Source organism: Scleropages formosus, chromosome 15, assembly GCF_900964775.1.
Source record: "Scleropages formosus chromosome 15, fSclFor1.1, whole genome shotgun sequence".
Classification (NCBI taxonomy): Eukaryota; Metazoa; Chordata; class Actinopteri; order Osteoglossiformes; family Osteoglossidae; genus Scleropages; species Scleropages formosus.
The window spans coordinates 9,441,752-9,465,588 of NC_041820.1; the positions used below are offsets into that span (position 1 = coordinate 9,441,752).

A 23,837-nucleotide genomic window follows, 5' to 3' on the forward strand; every position below is an offset into this window, starting at 1 on the left:
ATCATAAACCATATTTATTTTTAAACCAGCATCAAGCATGTTGCCTTTTAAAAGACACTTTCTGCATCTAGCTCACCAGCTTTCATTAAAGGAGAAGGCACGAAATCCCAGTACAAATCTGTCCCATTTCTCGCCTAGCATTTGTTTCCCCAGTCACACTTTGCTTGTCAATATTTATTTTTCATTATGGCTAGTTGGCAAAATCATACCAAAGCTTGCTCAAGTGCAAGCAGTATTTACCCCGTGTCAGTTTTTTGAGCATCAAGTGAGATAGAGGCACACTGGCTAAGTCATACAGAACAGATCAACGGAACGATGTTATAATGTGTGTCTCGACCACACGCGCGTCGTCAATCCCGCTGCCAAACATTGAGTGACATGAGCCATTCTGCAAAGTGTGTCTGCAGCGCATAGAAGCAAAAACCGTTCTGAAGGTGTGTTCAGAACGGCCGGAATCCCTTCCAGCATTCATTGAGGGTCTCGCATCTCTTTTATTCCCACTGATCTTCTGATTTCCTAACAGCTACATACGTTTCCACACCATCAGTTATGATCATCTTTCTGTTTTCCCGTAATTCTATAAGTTGCTGCTTGAGTCATGTGTACTGGCAAAAACAGTGGAGTCAAACAAAGAAGCTGTGCTTCGATAATCTTTTGTTTGCACCCAAAGCTTAAACGCACTTTCGTACACACCGAAACTGTACATCTCTCTGGAAGGAAGTGTCGGCCAAATTAAATGTTAACGAGCTGCCAACACAGACAGGCTGAACAGGAGAGAAACGGCGGTGATGAGTTGTGTTGTCACAGTGCATGTGCTCCGACATGAGTCAGTCATCAAATACACACACACACACATTTTCAGAACCGCTTGTCCCATACGGGGTCACGGGGAACCGGAGCCTACCCGGTAACACAGGGCGTAAGGCGAGGGGACACACCCAGGACGGGACGCCAGTCCGTCGCAAGGCACCCCAAGCAGGACTTGAACCCCAGAACCACCGGAGAGCAGGACCGTGGTCCAACCCACTGCGCCACCGCGCCCCCCCTTAGTCATCAAATAATGGAAAAGAAATTCAAAACACCAAACTTTCCAAATACAAAGTACAACACGGAGACAAAAGCACGTATTTAAATTATACTGACAGTAATCAGCGCAGCCAGACCAGTCGTGCAGCAAGAGGTTTCATTCGATCGTCAAGCTCAGCACCTCGGTGTGTGGCAAAGGAGCCTCTTGCTATGACCCTACGGGGCAAGTCGTTATCGTGGAGGACTCCTTCAGAGCATAAGTTGTCTGACACAGTGATAAATATCTTTGCATATATACAATAACAAAGAGGTTTCAGCAGTTGTGGCATTAAAGTTCACTCAGTTGTGTTAACTACTTGCCCAAATAAGGTTCACAGAGGCCCAGAGCCTATTCTGGAGGACCTGGACACAAGGCTAGTTAGCGTGCACATCCTGGACAGAACACCAGCCCATTACAGAGCAGCCACAATCACAAACTGTCATACTACTGGCAATTTAGAGTCACCAACTCACCTGAAACACATATTTGGACTGTGGGAGGAAACCAGAGCACCTGGCGAAACCCACAAATACAGGGAGACCATGTAAACTCTACACGGACTGAGCTGGATTGAAATCTAGGCTGGAAGAACCCAGGAACTGTAAGGCGCAGAGCTGCCTGCAGTGCCACCTGGTATTGCAGTTGAATATGAGAATAACATTATCAGTTTATCGGGACACAAACATCAGTTTCTTTGTGATCTAATTCTTTAAACGCCTCCTAAAAGTGCACACCGTGAACAGTCAAACTCAGATGTCAGTACCGCTACAGATTCGAGTATTGAACACACTTTGTATGTATCAAAAATGTCAGTTTCTTGGAGATAAACTGGCCGAAAATCAATCAGCACGTGAGCGCTGGGTGTTTCACTCCATGCAGAGAGAGGCACTAGGAGGTGACCGGCTTGGCCACGTTGGCGCGCACACGCGCCTGGTCCACAGCATCTAGCAAGTTTTTAGAGTCCATGGCCAACGTGTGGGCAGCAGACAGCATCTGCTTCTTGCACTCCTCCTTCAGGGAGGTGATTGCGTTCTGCTGGGCAAGGCGCATCTTCGTGATCAGGTCTGCCATGTCTTTGTTCAGAAGCTTCTGGGTGCCTTCAATCTAAGGGGGAAAAGCGAGGGAGATTAAACAGTAAATGCATGCGAATTCAATGGCGGCACAGCAGGTAGTGCTGAGACCTCACGGCTCAACTGTGTGTTTGGACATGGGTTCTGCTTTGGTTCAATCTATGGTATATCTTGTATGTTTTCCCCCGTTCACATGGTTTCCTCCCACAGTGCAAACTCATGTATCATTGTCCTTAGTGTTTGTGTGAGAGAGAGAGAGAGAGAGATTGCCCCATGATGGATTGGCATACTGTCCAGAGTATATCCTGCCTCGTACCCTATGTTTCCAGGATAGGTTCTAGGCCACTGTTACCCAGCAGTTATTAATAATGGAGAGATGAATGTGTATTTATTCTGCAACAAAATTCACTGAGCACCAAAAAAATAAGCAAATCTCCTACATGCTGTATCTGTTCAGTCATCTGGGGTGAAAAATTATTACGATTAAAATTTCAAATGCCTGAATGACTGACAGAGTATAGCGAGCAACAGTCCTAAATTTACACACAGCTGACAAAGACTTTGCCCGGTGTCGAAGATATGGATACGAAGAATGAAAGAGGAGAGAGGGAGAGATTCTCAATGGTCGGACAGGGGATGGCACATAAAGACGCGTGCGGGTACCTCGGTTCTGACGGAGTCGTGAAGCTTGGGCAGGACGTCGTCCACACTGTTTATCAGACTGCGCAGCGTCAGTCCCACTGTCTGAAACAAAGAGAGGAAGCATCATCCGTTCATCCTCTGCATTCAGAATCACCCTCAGATAAAGCTGCAAACCGCCCCCAGGCCGATTACCTTGACAGTGCTGACGTACTCGGAGGGGGGCAGGGTGTTGACGTCGTTTTTCAGCTGCACCACCACCTTCACCATCTCCATGACAAAGTGGTACACCTGATCGTTCGTGCGGTCAAGTTCCGCAGTGGGTGCCGGCTGGACGGTCGGGGATGGGAGCGGAAACAGCCCATAGGCGTCACGTTGACAGACGGTAGGACAAGGTGATGGAAACGGTGACAAATCACATGATATGTGTCAATGGGCATCCCTGGGGTGTTACCTGAGCTGTCAGTCTTGGGGGTTTTTCTGGAATCACTTTCAATTCGCCTGTTGAAAAGAAGAGATGACATCACTGAGAGAGAGAGGAATGAAAATGCCTTGGGCCATGGTCATGGTTTGGTCTCTCTATCTGCTTACATGTGCCAAATCAGAACTTTCTGTTCTCAAATCTCCAAACTCGATTCAGATTAACTTCTTTCCTAAGATTTTTGAGATGAATTAAAAATTAGTTAGAAATTAGAAATTTCTTAAGATTATTGAGATAAATCCCTTTCCAAACAGTGCACTGTTTTTGCTGCACTGATGCTAAAGTTTGTAGAGACAGAGCACTGAATCATTAGGATTATTATATAATAATAAAATATCAATAGAGTCAGAGTATAGTTTGGCTAAGAACTCACCATATCCTGGCTCCTTGTCGGGCATCTATGAAAGAAAAAAGAGGGTCAGTTACAACCATTGTCTGAAATGAAACCAGTCAACAGCATATGTTGCAATATCTTTAACGTACCTCAGGTTCTGTCGTTTTGTTTTGCACCGTGGGGTCCTACAAAAATTTGAAACATTTTGAGACTGAAGCAAGTGTTCAAACTTTCATGAGGGTAACGTGGTAATTAGCAGTGAAGAGGAATGGCAGGGCCTGTGACACCGCCCCATAACATGACCCTGCCCCTAAGCTCCGCCCAGCCGGACAGTTCCACCCAGTCCTGCGTTCTCACCATTTGCTTCTGTTCCTTCTCCAGCCACTTGTTGTCCTCCAGCATCTCATCCCTCTGCGTCTTCAGGGTCTTCAGAATGCGTAGCTTTTCCAGCTCCCACATTCGCTGAGTGTCCTCCCTGCTGTGCGCCTCGAAGCTGAACTCCCCCTCCTTCCACCCAAAGACACCGAAAAGGTACCAGGATAAATAACAGCATGAAAAGAATCCTGACCAGACAACCCTTTGGGATTAAACACTATGAGGGGACACAACTAACAGAGTAAAACTGGTTTATTAGTCAGATAGATGTGTCTTAGATTGTGTAAGATCTGGCAAATTACTCTTTTGTTTCTTTCGAACTGCAGCCCGAAAAGTTTGCTACATAATCATAAGCAAGCAAAATATTATTACTAATGTGTTTCTAAGTTAATTTGTTCATTGGAAATATAGTTACTAGAAATGTCAGTTAAGTTTTGTTTTATTTAATTTTCTCTGCGAGACAAAAATAAAACAATTAAAGTCATTTTAGAGAGACAGATGTGTAGATACGTTCAGCAATGAAGCCTATCAAGACACACACACAACCGCTTGTCCCAAGTGGAGTTGCGGTGAGCCGGAGTCTAACTCGGCAACACAGGGCATGGGGCTGGAGGGGGAGGGGACACACCCAGGATGGGACGCCAGTCCACTACAAGGCACCCCAAGCGGGACTCGAACCCCAGGCCCACCAGAGAGCAGGACCCGGCCAAACCAGCTGAGCCACCGCACCCCCCATCAAGACAGCTGGACACAAATAAAGTACAGTTGGTGGATGCCATGGTCGCCGGATGGATTTGAACGACGCACTCGAGTGTCTGCTCGTCGTCGGTAGTGAGCAGACGAAGCCAGAGGGGGAAGCAAACAGGGAAATCCAGGGACAGGCACAGGTCTAACGCACAGCAAATGACACCAGGGAAGAACAGCAGGATCGTAGTTGAGAGAAACGTGAAGCACAGGTCAAAAGCCAGGAAACCAGGAAGGATCATCAGGAGACACTGGGGAATCGCTGCGGTTGCTCTTGGCAGGTTCCGCGCTGACCGGAGTCCGGCACGCCTTCCTATACCGTGCCCCTGTGATCAGCTCCAGGTGCCGTCGATGAGCCACCGGGTGAGGGCGTGACAGTGGAAAATAAAACAAACCACAGAAAATGACTTGGTGAAGTTGTGGACGGTTCCACCACGCTTCACTGCATGACTTACCCCGACACCGACACTGTGGCGACGCGGGGACACCACTGGTACCGCTAAGGTGTTGATGCTGACTGTTGACTGGCTGCTGCTGTCGGTGGCGAGAGCCGGCGAACTGGCGCACAGAGACTCGGGCAGCTGCGGGGAGCAGGAGGCCACGCTAAATCTCTCAAACACCCATACACACTGGCACAAAATCATTGGATCCAATAACACGCAACAAGAAATTGCAAGACTTGTTAGTGATTAAAAGAGATTCAGCTGTGTTGGGAACTGAAATCAAGGGTATACCTGCAATTTACGGTAACAACAACAATAACTGACTTTAGTCCAGATTATAAACGTAATTTCAAGATTTTTCACGTTTTTTTTTTTTTTTTTGTGTGTGACCTACACCAAAACACGTTACACATAATATCACCATAAGCCAACAATAGACATGTTGAGACAGACAAAACCTCTCCAATTTAAACCATCTCCTTTAGTCAACACAATTCCCTTCAGTCATATATGGAATTACTGGCTATTTACACAGGAAGCAGAACAACATGGTCAGCATGTGCTCACGGAATTCATTTCACACCAAAATAAAGCGAATTGTTAAGTGCCATCAGGTCAACGCGGACTCTTCGTGACTGACTATTATAAAGACTCTTAGAATGTGCAGTGTCTTAGACTCGTAGAATCTCTTCAGAATGTTCTGTCCTTGTATCCCTGGGCTTAAAAGGGGTTTATGTAGGTATTTACAGCCACATCAGATAATTGACTATTGATCACTTTGAGAAAAACATGTGAAATTGAAATACCTGAACACTTAAACCTTTATTCAGTTGATTAACAAGGTTAGCGGGCTTCATTCTTGACGGCTGAAAAGCAGAAAATCAAAGGTAAGGCACTTATTTTTTTCCCATGTGACTGTTAACCCAAACGCAGCTTGGATGACTAACCTTGGGAGGAGGCTCGCTGACAGCCACCTTGGCGTCAGCCAGCTTTGCAGCACGAGCTCTCTCCCTCTGCCTCGCCGCCTCCTCCTCCTTCTCCATCTTATGAGCATCACTGTCAATGACGCAGAGGGAGACCTTCAAAGCAAACCCAGTACCGTACTAAACTGAGGGAATGATGACTGCCGCGCCATCGAGCTGACCCCGACTCGCAGCAACCACTCGTGCGGTTTGCACGGCAAGAGAGAAACAGAAGTGGTTGGCCAGTGCATGTCGGGAGGGGGTGTACATGGGGAGAAACCTGTGGAGCGCAGGCTTTACCTGCTGTTCCACCACATGGAAGCGAGGGAAGGCACTTCCGCATCATGGCATTGATGCAACGCAATTCGTAAACAGTATTGTCAATCGAAATCTTACAATAAGAACAATAAATATTAATAACTACATAAGCAAAACAAAAAACTCAAACCAGTTACAGGACAACCGGCAAAATAGTATATCTAAACTTTCTACTCGTATACTGGCATCCAGCCCAAACTGGGTCCATGCAGTCTTGTGACCCAATTCATCCAGAAAATGGAGCAAAAATTATTACTAATACTGTCGTTATTAGAAATACATTTTAATCTATGTGCTCACTTTGATACAAAGTGTGTCCATTTTCCTACAATAATGTGGCACTTATCATACTACATACACTATACTGTGAATGTTCCACACACAGGACTCCTGGGCTGTGACTACATTTATGAAATATTGTAATAGATTCTCATCTCATCGTTATGCTTCAGTATACACTGTTTTGGCTAATAATAATAATAATAATAATAATAATAATAATAACATCCAAAACCAGATTAAAATACTGTCAATCAGAAGTGACAGGAAAGAGCACCTGAGGATGCAAACCAGCTCCAGAAACTTGGGCCTGTCCAGGGGGTCGTAGGCCCAGCAGCGGGTCATGAGGGTGTAGAGGGTCGGGGGACACTCCTCAGGCTTGGGCAGCCGCACACCCAACTCCAGCTGATTGATCACGGCCTTGTTCTCCAACCAGAAGAAGGGCTGCTGGCCGCGACTCATGATCTCCCACATGCACACCGCTGGACGGAAATGATAACCGCCTTGAACCAAAGGCTTTTCAAAAAATTTCAAGACCAAATATGCCGACTTCGGAATAAAAGGTTGAGCTTAGACAATCAATCATGTACTTTATTGCAGAATTACATTACATTATTAATTAAATGAATTTACTGTCTTCTTTACATAAATGGACTTTTCTTGTGTTTTATCTGTGTTATTGCTCATTCAAGTATATAAAGAGTAAAGACTGACCCATAACGCCGTAGTTAAAAAAAAAAAAAAAAAAATCACACAACTTTGAAGATCCTTGTGACATAAATGACCTGAGTGAGATGAATGCCACTGACCAAACATCCAGACATCGCTGGCTGAGGTGAACCGCCTGAAGTTGATGGATTCAGGAGCCATCCATTTGATTGGCAGCCGGGACAACGAGGCTGGGAAGGGAATAATGAGGGAGGGTCTCTGTAAGCATCTTATGTAAGCACATCCACACAGTGAGTTCTTACCAGGATATTCACTAAGTCATGAGAAGTTAAAAAATGCAACTCCATAGATTCTTGGTTTTGCCTCCAGTGTGATGGAATGAGCTTTCTGTCTCCCTCAGACCTGCTGAATCCCTTTCAGCTTTCAAGAAGGGTCTCAAAACAATCTTCTTCAGACCCCCTTCTCTCCTGATATCCTATCACCTCCACAAATTTGCACCACACCATTGGCCACAATCACCTTTGCCTTTCCTATCAGACTCAGTGCCACAGGCAACTTCTAATGTAATATACTCCAATAACGAAGATGGTATTGAAAAAATTTTGCTTTAACAATCACATCCCTGGATCTACAGCTCTTTTCCTACTGTGAAGTGTACTCTTCTTACTCTTCACTTGGGAGAAAAGTGTCTACTAAATGAATAAGTGTAAATGTAAGTGGACAGCCTTATTTGGACTGTTGATCCACCACTACATGACATATCATTTCAGTTCACCATTATCACCAAGCTAGTGTGTAGAATATTTAAAAGAACAAATTCAAATGTGAGGCTCAAAGGAGGTAATACACATCCTACATTAGACATTAGTTCACTGAGTGTTCATTACAAGACTCACAGGTTGACACTTCCAAAAGTATTGGCAAGAAAATTCTTAATTTGCAGATGTTGAGTTTACAGTGGTTTCATATAAACCAAATCCATATTCTCACCTAGTCAATGTTTGAGCATCAAGACTCACCTTTGTAATACTCTTCCTCAATGTACCTGGATAGGCCAAAATCTCCAAGTTTTACACACTCAGGAGAGGCTACCAGCACATTCCTCACAGCAATGTCTCTGTGTAGAAAATCGACAGTGATGTAGTAGCATTTCAGACAAAATGGAAAAGAATGGATGCATTCATTCCAGTTCACTTTATTTCTTTTTTGCCATATTTCAATGCTTTAAAATCATATATAAAAAGTTTGTCAGTTTTCAAACTGGGTTTGCAAGGAGTATCAAATGTAAGAGAACTGAATTTGCAAACTAAAAAATATGTCTTCTTACAGAGATTCTTTGTGACTGTTTTATGACATCTTAACATAGATACTGTATACACCTAATTAGATGTTAGCCCATCAACATGTAAAACTGAATGTTACCCCTTATTCTGTGTATGTGGTGTGTTCACCAGGCAAAGAGTGAAATGGGTTAAACTGGTTTCAAAATGTGCTCATTAAATGTCTTCTAGTTCTAACGCTGGGACTCGACTCCATCTGCATACTGTAAATGCGCTGTCTCAAAGGAACAGCAGGTGGGGCTCTTTGGAGACTTTCTCTCAGTTTTAATTTGGGAGTTTTTACTGGAAAGGCTACAGAGAGACTATTTAAGGTCTGCCGTTGAAGATCTCAAGACGAACACACACGGATATTATTATTACCCAAAATTTCACTGGCATTTATTGTGGAAAAAAGATTGATACACCAATAAAGTTGCAATATTGTACAATTCCAAGATATTCTCAGAAAATAAGTATTGCATATCTGAATTTGTGCTACAGTCAAAAGTAGTTAAGGATAACACACACACACACACACACACCCACATTGGCTGAAGCCACTTATCCCAAGTGGGGTTGCGGGGAGCCGGAGCCTAATGCAGCAACACAGGGTGTAAGACTGGAGGGGGGAGTGGACACACCCAGGGTAGGACGCCAGTCCATCACAAGGCACCCCAAGCGGGACTTGAACCCCAGACCTGCCAGAGAGCAGGACCCAGCCAAGCCTGTTGTGCCACCGCACCCCCCTTTAAGGATAACAGTATTGATTTATTATACATAACTGCTTGGAAAGCCAGTTTCTAAAAGAACTCATCTTGTTCCTTCACAAAGTTGATGGACCTCGTCTGAGCCCATGAAGTATATATGTAAGCCTATTGTGAATACTGTCTGAATTATACAATTGTAATACACAGGGTTAGGGTCCAATAATATTCGATTTATGAACACAGTAATAGCCCAACTGGAGGAAGGATGTAAAACTGCTTAAGGGCAGCTATAACAAACTTAATTTGTGGATCAGAATGAAAGTAGTATGAACAACAGGAAACAGTGGTGCTTAACACTTTTTTTTCAGCAGGACCTTTGACACAAGTGTTGTCACCACCTTTGGTGCTCTTGACTGTCTGCTGTCGGCTGAATATGTGGCTGTAAAAACCATATTTATGCTCTTCTTTGACTTTGGTTACTAAGCTTTACACGCATAGGAACGGTGCTAAAAATAAAAACTGAATGAACGCATCTAAGCTCAACTCAGAACATTTTTGACAAGTGACAACACATTTAAATTAGTACTGCAGGACAGAATGTCACTTACCTGTGTACCATATGTATACCTTCCAAATAAGCAAGAGCTTTGCAGATCTGCAAGCTGTACAGCACTAGGGTCGCATTGATCAAATTGTGCTGATTTTGCACAAGGTAATTTCCAAGCTAAAAGAGATTAAATAGAAGACGTATTAGAATGACGTTGTAAAATTATGTAAGATACCTGCCGGCTTCAGAAAATATGATGCCTTTCCTAACAGCCCTTTAATATATCGAACATACTATACTAATAACCATTGCTTGGCAGATAACTTTGTAGGCAGGGAACTTTCAATGTGTGTATCCTGAGCTACTTAGAAGAGTTCAACCATTTCCAAACCAGGGTAATTTGTACCAGCACAATTCAGTGTAAGTAGCATTGCCAACGGTACTACAGCAGGAGTGAAGATTCACTTAGGGCTACATCGATGTCCTCTGATTGGCCTTAACCACTGTGCAAGCCCCTGTGTTTTAAAACATGTTTTAATGTGTGTACTAACGATTAAAATGTCACTGACCTTTTAAAAAGGTACCATAGTCACCAGACAAAAATGAAATAGCCTGGAGGCATTAGCTATAAACTGCAGTAAAGGTCATAGACTTACCTCTCCATACTGATACAGCTCCATGACGATCCACACAGGGTCCTCCTCAATGATCCCGATCAATTTCACAATGTGAGGGTGCTCCAGTTTTTTCATCATCGCTGCAACACGTTTGACATACAATCACAGCAGGAATCATGTCAGCACAATTACAGCATGCCATGTATATATAGTATATACACCTTATGATTATCTCCAAGGGGAAAACACCTTTGTAATAGTGCTATCAACCCTGAGAACCTCTTTGTGTTTCTTGGTTTTTATTGACATTATTAACCGTGACCATTCTGGACACTAGGTCGGTGTACTGGTTTGAGCTTTAGCCTCGCAGTTGAAAAACTCAGGATTGATTCTCCATTTTTTCTATAGTACCAATGAGCAAGATACTTAGCCTGAAGTGCTCCAGCATTAAAAAAAACTCTGCTGTATAAATGGGTAAATCCTTGTAACTAGCTTAGTCTACAAATGAATCAGAAAGAAAAATGTCAGCTAGATTAATAAATAATGAGAAATAATAACATACGACCTTTTGTGACTATGAATCAAATTCTGGCATCGTGGCTCAAAACAGCAAGTGTACTGATTGCTCAGTCATCGCATGCACTGTCTCACCAGCTTCACTCATGAACTTCTCCTTGACGTCTGGAGAGCATTCCTTGCAGGTCTTCACTGCAACGCTGATCCTCTCTCCTCCCTTTTGGATTTTTGACACAATGGTCCAGTTACACGTAGTGCACAAAACATGTTGGGACAGTGGAACAGCAGGCAATTAAATGTACTTACCTGGGTTTTGTAAACTCCTTCATGAACCTCCCCAAAGAAGCCCTCTCCCAGAATTCGGTTAATGATGACATCATCTCTGGAGATAGAGTACTTCATGGCTGCAGGAGGGGAAGTGGGTCATCACTGTGTTGAGTGTTACAGTGCCAGAAAAGCCATAAATGCAAATCGCAATTTGCTCCAGATAACACCGTAACTCTGGCTATGCACAGTATTAGTGAAAATATTTGAGTACACTTCACAATTCTTAATTATAATTGGTTACAACCCCACCTCAAGTTTACCGCAAAAATGATTCTAAGTTATGTTTATTATATGATGGAAAAAGTTGTGCAACACATTAAAATATGAAGAATAGCAATTAAAAGCAGTAATAAATTTTTTTAATTATGAAATAATGATAGTGATCGTGTGCATGGACTGGTTTAAGAAAGACAAAGGCAGTGGCTTTAGGGGGAGGAGTGCAATGGAGAGCGGGTGATGGAGAAGGTGATATTTTTGCTCTTGCTTTTACTTGGTCTCAATGAATTTATAGTTTGCCCTGCGGTTTTAGGCGAGCTTAGCAGAAGAGAAATATCTTTGTTCTTTGCCACACCATATTTCAACAGCGGCTGATGTTTTTTTCCAAACGATGAGCCACTTGTGGATGATTTACTTTCTTTTCCACCATAGATAACACTTTCTTTAACTTTCTTCTTCTTCAGACACTATTTTTCAGAAATATATTGGACAATGACATTGCAGTTGTGCAAGACAGGACACCAACACAAACAGGTAGATGTGCAAGAGCCTAAAATGCTGGACCACAGCTGAGAGCATGGGTACCCCATTCCCACAATGCTGTGCATCTCACAGCCTCTCTCACACCTGATACAACTTTTCAATTAAATTTTAAATTTTAAACTTTTTCCAGTTTCAGTTTATCACTCAAGGATGAATGTCATTTTATTGCCAAGTATATGATTTGAGATAAGGCTGTAAGTCTTTTGTGAGTGTCTAAGTTAACATTTCTGCCGGTTTTTCACTTTTATTTTAACGCTAATCTTACCCTAACCTTCTGCATGTCACAGCTGGTCACCCCCCAGACAGGTGCCCCATTGGCATGTTGCATTATCTTTTTTCAGAGACTTTACACAACCCCTTTGGAAAAGTTGCTTTGATTAAACAAACGGAGCCATTTTCAATATGCGGCATATCTTTCAAAAGCCTGGCCTTTCACCAAGTTGGATTATGAAACCACAAAACCAGCAAACTCATTGTTTTCCTCTTACCTTTTGGTTTCTCATCAGGGATCTCATCATAAATGTCAGACCCTAAAACGAAGCAGCACAAAGTTAGAACAGCACAACGTTTCTATTCATGAACTGTTCAAAAAATGGTTTTACAAGTCAAACAGTGACTTGTAAACTACAACTCCTTACCCATGTTTTCTCTGAAGTTATTCAATTCAGGGCCAGCATTGCTTTCATTGCTGAAGATTAAATATAAAAGAAGAAGAAATTGCCATCACATTTCATTTCTGATGAATAATTCTTTCATTCGTATTAACATTCTTCAGATACCTGTGATAACAGCGTAAATGTCGAACCTGTGTTTCGGGGGAAATGGTCAAACCCAAATGCCTTTAATTTGTGCATGTATGAGTGAATGAGTGTGTGACGAATTGCTGCGTCCTGTGGATGTCACATAACTGTAAGAAGGTTAGAGAGGTTCATCCAGCATTGTAAGTCACCTTGGACAAAAGCGTCAGCTAAACACATGTGAACAGTTATCGGCAGGATTCGGAAATGAATAGTCAAACAGCGCCATGTTGATGTATCTGGATTATTTGATATTCGTAACGGAAGACTTGATTTACTGACGACATGAAGAGTTATACGCTATAACTCACCCAGCTGGAATCGCAGGTAGTTCATTTCTTACATTCTTCTCTGATAACCAAAAAACATATACAAATATATTTGTGAACATATTTCTATCACTTGTCAAATGAGGCAGTTATTTTTGCAAAACATAGAAACAGCTGTGATCCGCTAGGAATGTGATCCGCTAACCTTTGTTTTGTCTGACAATGACAGAAGATTTCTTGCCACATTCAACTCGACAGTAACCGTCTATCAGGTCCGCCATGTTTTCTGCCATTGCCAGCGTAGAGGTATTAATAGACAAAGGCTATGAGGAGACACCAAGTAAAGTGGTTCAAAACATAGATTTGGCATTAATGTAAGTTTTGTATTAAAATATCAATTTTACAACTGTTATTTTCTAAAAGAAAAATAACCAGGTGTGTTCTTGACTTTAAGTTTGGCGAATATTTGACACATTTTTCTCTTCCCTTTAGTTCCTAAGGGTTGAAATGTGATTTGATTTCAAATTTCAGTGTCTTGTTTGAATTTAATCTTAGGCTTGTGTATTTTGAAAATATGGGAAGAAAAATTAAGAATTTCCATCCACCCATTGTCATCTGTCCCCTGGATACTCCCTTAACCTGGCAGGCCCCAGTAGTCACTTACTATTATTCAAAATACGGCAGGAGTTTTACTATACTTCGTAGCTTTGGGATAACTTCTAGTAAATTAGGTTTGGAGAAAGAGAATTTTGTTTTGCCCGATTCAAACTGGTATGACCCTCATGTTGTTCACCTGTTTGGCTCCATCAATCTCCACGTTTAGGAGTGTCTTTCCATCAGATTGTGAGGAACATTTGACACTTCTTATTTGGGGGAACTCAGCCAAGCAAATGGGCTGAAACAAGAAAAATGGACCTTAAATACAACTCAGAAGTCCAATTGCAGCCAAGTGCTTCAAGGGACTAAAACAAAACGTTATAAACTGACAAACTCAAACTTTTCTTGTTTTTCTTCATTGCAGCTGTTCTGTTTGAAATTTTTATTTTACTGTTATATTGTTACCTTTATTAATTTGAGAGCACAGGTGCAAAATTTGAATTGAAGCAAATCTGCCTTCATGTGTCAGAAATTTCATTCTCACCAGAGAGTTTTTCTGGGTGCGTTGGCGAATTCCTTTAGCTCCGATAACCAAGTCTACCGCAAGACTCCAACCTTGCTGGAGAGTTATAAGAAAGCAATGTTAGATATCATCCGTTTCATATTATCTCCTCGTAGAAAATATGCCCAACTATGAAAAAAGTGATTCCACAAAATTTATTGTATTTTTGAGATGTACAAAGCACTTGATCATAAGCTCAGTTATTACCCTCTATTTAATTATTTTTACAGACTTAGAATGAGCACATAAATCTAATGAAACCCTGTTCTGTCGTGATGACGTGCTTTATACATGCCTTCCGTGAGCAAATTCCCACACATTCCACACTCACCACGAGCTCACAGGGGAAGACCTCCTCCTCGAAGTTAGAGAAGCTGCTGAAGATCTCAAAAAACTTCATGATACACTCATCCTCCTTCAGTGTCCCATACTGCTGGAACGTCTGCTGGATCATCTTCCTCATGTGCTTGGGCTGTGATGGTCAGCAAACGGACAGACGGATCAGCAGTCACCACCTATGCGTGTAATCCATATGTCTGTCTAATCGTACCATGGTTTTACACAGGTCACTCAGCACCAGCTCACCTTCATTGAGTTAATGATCTCTCGAGGAAAAAATAAGTCTAGACCCACCTCCTTCCTGCAAAAGCAGCAACAAAGTATTTGGCATGAAACTATATCATTTACAACATGTTAATCCCTTTTTTATTACTGCACTGATTTTATGACTTTTAATATATCATGAAGGAAAACAGAAGTACATTTTTTTCTGTGCAGTTTACAATGACCCAACAAATGCATACACAGACACATAGCGATCCATATGTGTACTTACTCTAACAAATCAAAATTTGACTTCTTTTCCAGACCAGTGGTATTCATATCTTTATAGAATCGTCTGTTTGCGGGAGAAAATCAGATATAACAAAAATTTTCAGGTGACTTCCTCATGACCCCTTGTGTTGTTGTGTACATTTGAATTTCCATATTTGCAGTTGTAAACTTCATCTATTCACCATACCTCATTTGTCTATTGACTAAAATTGAGAATTGTTTGTTTGCCTAATGACTACCAGGTTACACACTACACATTCATCAAAATCAAAAAAATCTAAATAATTATACCTGATTTCCAGACAGCCGAGCTGAAAAGCCATTCCCTCACTCACTTTGCTGGCACAGTTTTGCATGTAGTCATTGCGAACCTGAGTGAGCAACATTAAAACATGGTTAATGCAACGCATAACCCTTTTTGTCCATTGGATGAGATGCCACTTGTTCATTTTACCTGTACTAATTCAAATATACAATAAGAGGAATTTGTGAAAAGAATTGTCAACAAGAATAGAGTGATTACAAGTCATATAGCTTTGTTACAACCTCAAATTGCACGAGACACATTAAAGATATTTGGGTACAGTTACTGTAAGACAAGTGACTGGTTCCCCATTTTTGGGAATGGGCTAAATTGTGGTTAATAAAAACAGACGTAACTGTCTGAATCACATTTCTGTGGCAAAAAAGTGCCCATCTTGCATCACTGTGGATAGTCACACGGAATCAATTCATGACCCTGGGAGGGGATGAATCCAATGGGTTTTTCAGTTCCCCATACACCACCAAGAAAGGAAGTCAACCAAAACACCAATGTGTATCTAGAAATCCATCATCAGCTGCAGCAAAATCCTCAACCCTCCAGGACCACAGCTGAATAAGTCTCAAAAAATTAAGATTGTTATGAAGATTTAGACCAATACTCTGAAATTTCAGTAATACACACCTGCTGATAGAAGTACAGTAGTGTTGTTCTGTCTTCTCGAAATTTTTCCATGAAATGACTTGGAATGTAACGGATCCTCAAATCATATCTAAATAATAAAGCAAAAAAAATTACATTATACATGTAGATCTGCCATGTGCTTAACAGTAATGATTGATCAAAGAGTAAAATGGTAACACATTTTCAGAACCGCTTGTCCCATACGGGGTCACGGGGAACCGGAGCCTACCCGGCAACACAGGGCGTAAGGCCGGAGGGGGAGGGGACACACCCAGGACGGGACGCCAGTCCGTCACAAGGCACCCCAAGCGGGACTCGAACCCCAGACCCACTGGAGAGCAGGACTGCAGTCCAACCCACTGCGCCACCGCACCCCTCCTCAAGCAACCATCCATTTATTATTTTCTGCAATATATCCAATAGTGCTGTCCCATGATGAATCATCGTTTCCCTATCACCTCCACTCCGCCTCCAGGTGCTGCTGCTCAAACTTCTGCTCCAGCTCCCCGATGGTCTGGTCTGGATGCAGCCAGTGGAGCTCGTCCGACTTCAGGTGCCTCAGCAGCAGACCATAGCTGCTCTCGTGGGTGATACTGGGACCCAGGCGCCCACTGATCAGGATGGAGTGAATGACGCCCTGGAGAACACAGTCACCACAGCAAACTGAGCTTGGAAGTTACCGCTAGTGTGAGGACTTCCCTACATGACACTTGTCTAAGCTTCCTGGCTTCTACACAGAAACTGCAAAGCACCTTGAATAAAACCATAAGCCAAAACTGTACGCAGTGCAGACCGAGTGCTGCACGAGGCTGCTCTGCCTCATGCGCCGATGGCTTCCGACCACAGCAGTCTCACATGGTGGTGAGTCTTAAAACTTACTGAATGTACAATTGATAACACTTCCGATATCATCAGAACATACAATATTCCAACATACAATAAGACAACAACTTTGGCGAAAGCCTCACCACATACCATAAACATTAAAAGAAAAAAACTGCAATTTCAGAGTACAAACTAGTTTCCAAATTGTATATTCAGGGTATGCTACTAAATCAATAAGTCTGTATTAATTTGGTAAGTGAAGCAATTAAGTGGTGTTGAAAAAGGAATCTGATGAATGCAAGGCAATTAATTGAATTTAAGAAGGGAACTCGCCTTGATGTCCCAGGTGCTGTCGCACTTGACCAGTTTGAAGTTTTTGCCCACGTTCGAGCTGCTGATGAGGCAGACCTTGAGAATCCTGATGTTGGAAGCGTCTCCATGAGCAGGAATAGGAGCGGGGCCAGTGGCAGGGGCGGGAACGGCCTCAGGGTCTCCTCTCCGCTGCTCCTTACTGCCAGGCCGTCCCAGCCTCCAGGACAGTGTGCCGGGGTCCCCCGCCATCTCCAAAGGTGGGGTTGTTATGGCAACAGCCACACTATAACTGGAAAGGGACTTAGTTACACAGCTGACTACACAGCTTGTTTTGCACTTTGACCATCTGTTCAAGCATCTAACAAATCAGGTTAAGTATCTGAGTTCAGGCTGAGCAAAGCACCTCAAGGGCTTTGCTGGGTAAAGGTCCTTTCTTGGACATTTGGTTATGGTTCGAGCTCACACATAATTCCAGTTTATAAACCGCTGCACTAACTAATAAGAGCTCAGAGGTTTTTCAATTGAATAAACCTAGAAGTTCGATACTGGCAAGAGATAATTCGATCTTCATTTACAAAGGATCCCTCCAGGCTTGGAATTCCACTCAGAACCCTGTCACAACTTTGGTTCATGCCTGAAATTCCATGTAGAGACTAGTTCTGGGAACAGATCATAAAGGGGGGGGGGGGGGGGGGGGGGTGTAAACAATACCCTGGGAGGCTTACAGCTGGAGTTACACTTTCATCCCATTTTGCTCATATGGCATTTTATAATTATATACAGTATAGTACTTTTTGAAGTAATTTGGCTTCAGCATAGGAATCTGACCTTGCTAAATGGTACAAAGCCCTTACCCTCTAGTGATATGACCAGGCGACTGTCTGACTATACGGCTCTTGAGCCGTACAAAACCTGTTAGAAATTTTGTGAATGAAAAAATAAACCTAAAATTAATTAATTTGGAAAAAAGAGCAATCCAGCTTTGTGGAATATTGTTTTGGCATCACTCACAGGGAGTCTCCTCTGTTTTCTTGATTTGTACTGCACTGCTAGGCTCTATTTGGAAATCGCCTTGCCTACCTGCGCACTGAAGCGGTCTTCCTGTCGGGATCTTTTCTGTCCTCCAATTTCTACACGACCTGGAGCACACAGATATTCATTTAGCTAATATAAATCTTACGTTACAGTGTTAGACAAATCAAGACTCAAGAAATCAAGGGCAGCTTGGCGAATCCGAGCTTGAGCAAATTGGGCCGTGTCTCAGGGGCATGACGGGGACACTAAAATATCACTTTCTCTAGACTTGAACCTTTAAAAAATCACTGCTGTTACAATTTTATACACACTTAATGCTAACCCGACTTTCACTTAATTATTTTTTGCACGAGAACAGGGTTTCATGTTCTCTTAACAATGCGAATGCAGAAGTGACATCATGCAGAAAGGACATTTGGGTGAACGGCTGGAGATAATTACGTTTTCCCTATGAAAAACCCAGGCGCCTAAACATTGTCTTCAGTACATGTGTAAAAGCTGAACACTGAAAATAGCGCGACACTTTTCATGACAAGGTGGAACAACAGAGCTGCATTACTGTTTGTGTTGAAGCAGGTATGTGATACTATCATTACACAATGTTGAGGGAGCTGTTTTGAAAGAGGTGAACAATGAGTCTCAGCACGGCGCTTCAACACAGCGAATCCCTCCAACCGCACAGGCAATTTGCCGACGCAAATTCTTGGAGTTTCTGGAAGGCCTACTTGCCAGAACACGAGCTGCTGTGTTTCCCTCCTCTATATGATTCACCAACTTTCCTTGGGCAGCCCCAAGATCCTGAGAAAAATTCATCTTAAATATCTGTGTCTTCTGGGCAAGCAATTAAAATATTCATATCTTCTGCATATCCTCATGCAAAAAAAAAAAAAAAAAGAAAAACTGTTATCTTGAACAAATCAAAATATTTCACCAATTTTAGTTCTGCTTCATACAACCTGCGTGTTGTATTTCATATACTCTGACAGTTCTTAAAAAATCAAAATATATAAAATGCACATAACAACAAGGATGCATACAACATCCTCAACATTCTCAAATTTTTAAACCACATGAAACCAACAAAAACAATGGGTATGATATGCAATATTTCCATATTTCTACTATTACTTAGGGTTTTGTGCTGGAAGTATAGGTGTTTCTGTAGAAGTGAATGATCAGACAAAATGTAACCTCAGACTTATGACTGCTAAATCTGGCTACATGTAGTCAGTTCTGAGGTTAACACCACGGTGGATGAAGCTGAGAGAAGCGAATAAAATGCTAACGTTGCAAGCATGAGATGTAATAAGCATAAAACCCAAGAAACAAACAAGTATGACAGGTACTGCATGCTTTTGTAGGTCACAGCTGTTACCTTACATAGTGACATATGCAATTTTCCAAACCGCTTTTATAAATATCATATTATACTTGTGCACAAAAAGGGCTCATGATAGACTGTGACATAATTTGCATTGGTTATGACACTTTCTTGAGTAAAAGTTATATATAATGACCAGGTCAACCAAGACAGAGGGTAGTGTAGTGGTTAGAGCTGATGATCTGCAATGAGAAGGACCCTAAATTGATACAATAAAAATAAGCGAGCCGAGATGTGCGTCGCTTTGGAGAAAAGCGTCTGCTAAGCGAATAAATGTAAATGTAAATGTAATCCAGCTGTATAAACTAGGAAATCATGGTAGGTATCTTAGTATACAAACCTAGTGTTGTAAATTGCTTTGAGGAAAAGCATTAAATGATAATCACAGGTTATGTTCTACAGGTGACAGGTACAGCTACGTTTCATCTTTATGCGTGTGTGTTTCTTCACATATATATATCTCACACGGCTGTTTCGCTGCATTTTTATAAATAACTTGATCCTGGTTTACAACTCATTTTACAAATGGTTGTACTTAAAGTATGCAATGATATTGCATACTGTCTTCTTAGGTTCTTTATCTGTTGTATTTGTTTTTCTTGCTCTGTGCCTGTGTTAAAGTGCTCTGTGTCACTACGTGAGAAGAGTGCTCTATAAAATAAATTGAATTGAATTGAATTGAATTGAATATTGTACCGAGTCATAAATATCATGGAAAATTTCACGTCTAAGCATGTGAGCAAACTCAGAAATAATCCAAAACTCTGTAATATAGGTTTATGGACCTCATTCATTTTGTAACCTCAGATATGTCAGGGAATATAGCACATACACAAGATTATGCTCAATAGCAGACTGCTAAAATATTATTCCAACAAGAGAGCTCCAATACTTAACTGGAAGCAGTTGGGAACTGTGAAAAAAGGTGAATTAGAATGCAATAATTTCATGCAAAGACTGTACATAATATTATATCTCTTTCCCCAATCAATGCAATGGGTAAAATTAAAGAAATTTTTTAAAAATGCACAAAATTTTTTTACAATATTTCAGAAACCTATATTACATATTGCTGCAAATCTGCATGTGCATCAACAAGTTTAAAACAATAAAGTCTAACTGCTGAACAAATTACATTTTAATGTGTACTGTAAATGATAAAATACAAATAAAGATGTTTCTTCTTGCTAAATGATGCTGAATATAGGAGCAAGTGCCCCAGGATATTTCACACAATGTGTTTTGTAAAGACTGCAAAAGTGGCATAGTTTTGCAATAAACAATAATAACACAACAATAAAGCCTATATATAATACAAATTACCTTGCCAAATGAAACACTCCATAAGTACTTGGATGTTCCACAAGAATACACCACCACCTGCTTTATACAGGAATGCATTATTACTATTTTTAAATATTATCTTCATTTCACTGCAGCATTTCTTAAAAGTTACTTAGAATGTTAAATTATCAACTATACAATGACTGACCCATTTATTCAGCAGGGTATTCTTACTGCATCTATTCAGGGTAAGTACTTTTGATCAAGGAAACTGCAGCAGCAATTCAATCCAGCATCTTTCAAACTGCAAGGTGACATCACTAACTACTGTACCTGTCAGTTGTAACATCTTTAGTACATTTACATTTATTTATTTAGCAGGTACTTTTTTCCAAAGCGACTTCCAGTAAACTCCATGTAGTGTTATCAGCCCACACACCTTATTCACCGCGGTGACTTACACTGCTAGATACACTACTTACACTGGGTCACTCATCCATACATCAGTGGAACACACTCTCTCTGTGTCACTCACACACTGTGGGGGAACCCAAACAGCATGTCTTTGGAGTGTGGGAGGAAACCAGAGCACCTGGAGGAAACTCATACAGACATGGGGAGAACATGCAAACTCCACACAGACTGAGTGAGGTTCGAACCCATATCCTTCAAGCACCACCCAGGCCCTGTGAGACAGCATTTATGTTTACATTTATTCATTTAGCAGATGCTTTCTCCAAAGCGACATACATCTCAGAGAAAATACAATTTGTGCATTACATTAGGAGAAAGGGAGACACAGTTGCAGACATGTGATTCTTAAGTAAACCTAATTTGTTTCTTTTTTCCACTTTATGCACTAATGTTCATAAAACGAATAGGTGCACAAAACTCAGGATAGACTAATCCTGATCACCTTCCTACAAATTTTTTTTTTATTATTTTTAAGAAGGTACACAAACACACACACACACACACACACATTTTCAGAACCGCTTGTCCCTTACGGGGTCACGGGGAACCGGAGCCTACCCGGTAACACAGGGCGTAAGGCCAGAGGGGGAGGGGACACACCCAGGACGGGACACCAGTCCATCACAAGGCACCCCAAGCGGGACTCGAACCCCAGACCCACCGGAGAGCAGGACTGTGGTTCAACCCACTGCGCCACCGCGCCACCGCACCCCCTGGTACACAAACATTTACATACAATACAGGAGTAGCGGCTGTGTAAAGGCTTATCTGGGGGTGACCGTAAAGTTACGGTGCATCAACATTTAGAGATTATGGGCGAAGTGAGTCCAGAAAAGGTGAGACCCTTCTTGAGTGTAGACAGAATTTCAGCAGTTCTGAGTAAGAGGGGGTGCAGCAGCGCTACTTTAAGGACACCACAAGATGTACTCGCCTAAAATACGATTTTCTAGAAATCTTTGTAAAACTTAAAATTCACTATTTCCTCTGTAGCAGCCATAAAATATACACATACTCAGGAAATATTTTCTGCAGTTAAAAAAAAAAAAAAAAAAAACAGGAATGAGCTGCAATACCAAAAACATTCCTGTATACTGAATTTATAACAGTCAGAAGCTATGAGAACAACACATTTCTCAATAACTGTTTTTTTTTTAAATTTATTGGCCTTGAGTATATCTCTTTGAGGGGGGTGCAGTGGTTTTGTAGGATCCTGCTCTCTGGTGGGTGTGGGGTTCGAGTCCCGCTTGGGGTGCCTTGCGACGGTCTGGGGTCCTGTCCTGGATGTGTCCCCTCCCCCTCCAGCCTTGCGTCCTTGTGCTGCCGCAGGGTTAGGCCCCGGCTTGCTGCAACCCCGCTTGGAACAGGCAGTTTCCGTCAATGTGTGTGTGTGTGTGTGTGTGTGTGTGTATATCCCTTTGTACTGGAGGGTGTTGAGGGCTACATATGGGGAACCACCAAGCATCATTTTCCTACATCCTGTACGAGAAACTGTTGCCCGATACTGTGCTATCAGACTGCATGAAAACATGCTCTTCAAAGGTGGAAACACAGGATGAGCACATGTTGCGGCAGGCAGCGCTAGAGGGGACAAGTTCCAGCAGTGTCTGCCCCTCTCCACGTTCAGCGTTTGCGCAATTTAAAATAAAAACATGTTCCTCACAAAGTACTATGTAAAATAGATTCCTGAAGCAGCGTTTAAATACTTCAGTAATGAATTTATTTCAATTCTGGCTAAACATAAATTCCCAACTTTTCATCCATGGCACTTGAAGTGAAATAATTATCAGTATTAGAAAAGCAAACTTCTTTTTTTCAAAATTCACAGTGAATAATTTATCATTCTAATGTTTTTCTTGCAGTGGTTAGATACCAGTAGAAAACAGACTTTTTCTCTCAGTTCTGGCCTTTAATATTTTATCATGATTCTGGAAAACTCTACACTTGCACACTTTGTCTATGATCCATCGAGATGAGATGCAGACTGTAAGTATTAAATTATGTAGCACTGAGGAGTTTGTGCGGTTATGCCCAATACTGACCACACTGACATGAGCGACTCCCAGCATCTGAACACGAACTTGGCACATTCTGACCACTTTAGTTGCACACATAACCCGACGGAGCTGAAATTCACTACTAGTCTACTGAATTTTTAAAACCACCAGCTTTTCAGCTTAAAGAAAACATGCTTAAAAGTGACCAACCTTTTTAAAACCTGCCTCCAGGAACTCCGGTAGAAGTTTGGTGTCAGACAAATTAAGTGCTATTATAGTCCGGTTAGATCTTTTCAGTTCAGTTGTAGAAGGTGGGGCATGTTTCAGCACACGCCCTCTGTGTGTGTGTGTGTGT

At 41.9% G+C, this 23,837-nt stretch overlaps 1 protein-coding gene across 1 annotated transcript; it reads right to left on the minus strand.

The window, feature by feature from the left end:
- Window positions 1-1,021: 1,021 nt before the first annotated feature.
- ptk2ba (protein tyrosine kinase 2 beta, a) lies at window positions 1,022-23,825 on the minus strand. The gene is made up of 32 exons (XM_018753044.2): window positions 23,693-23,825; window positions 18,395-18,453; window positions 17,336-17,603; window positions 16,636-16,814; window positions 16,178-16,265; window positions 15,523-15,602; window positions 15,233-15,295; window positions 14,983-15,037; window positions 14,729-14,869; window positions 14,380-14,454; window positions 14,032-14,133; window positions 13,444-13,561; window positions 13,281-13,320; window positions 12,811-12,860; window positions 12,661-12,702; window positions 11,393-11,490; window positions 11,222-11,303; window positions 10,610-10,710; window positions 10,015-10,130; window positions 8,400-8,497; window positions 7,521-7,610; window positions 6,989-7,193; window positions 6,100-6,208; window positions 5,959-6,018; window positions 5,165-5,290; window positions 3,948-4,097; window positions 3,740-3,775; window positions 3,630-3,654; window positions 3,230-3,276; window positions 2,971-3,105; window positions 2,800-2,880; window positions 1,022-2,170 (listed from the first exon to the last, which is right to left on the minus strand). The coding sequence occupies exons 3-32, from the start codon at window positions 17,561-17,563 to the stop codon at window positions 1,955-1,957; spliced, it is 3,036 nt and encodes a 1,011-aa protein (XP_018608560.2). The 5' UTR covers window positions 17,564-17,603; window positions 18,395-18,453; window positions 23,693-23,825; the 3' UTR covers window positions 1,022-1,954.
- Between the last annotated feature and the right edge of the window lie 12 nt (window positions 23,826-23,837).

What these genes read in the sequence shown, in the direction of transcription:
- ptk2ba (XM_018753044.2), bottom strand. Translation starts at nt 17,563, where the DNA reads ATGGCGGGGGACCCCGGCACACTGTCCTGGAGGCTGGGACGGCCTGGC. An exon ending in TCAGCGAGCCTCCTCCCAAG is followed by an intron (nt 6,019 to 6,099) that starts GTTAGTCATCCA and finishes TCTGCTTTTCAG; the next exon opens with CCGTCAAGAATGAAGCCCGC. An exon ending in ACGACTCCGTCAGAACCGAG is followed by an intron (nt 2,171 to 2,799) that starts GTACCCGCACGC and finishes TTTCCCCCTTAG; the next exon opens with ATTGAAGGCACCCAGAAGCT.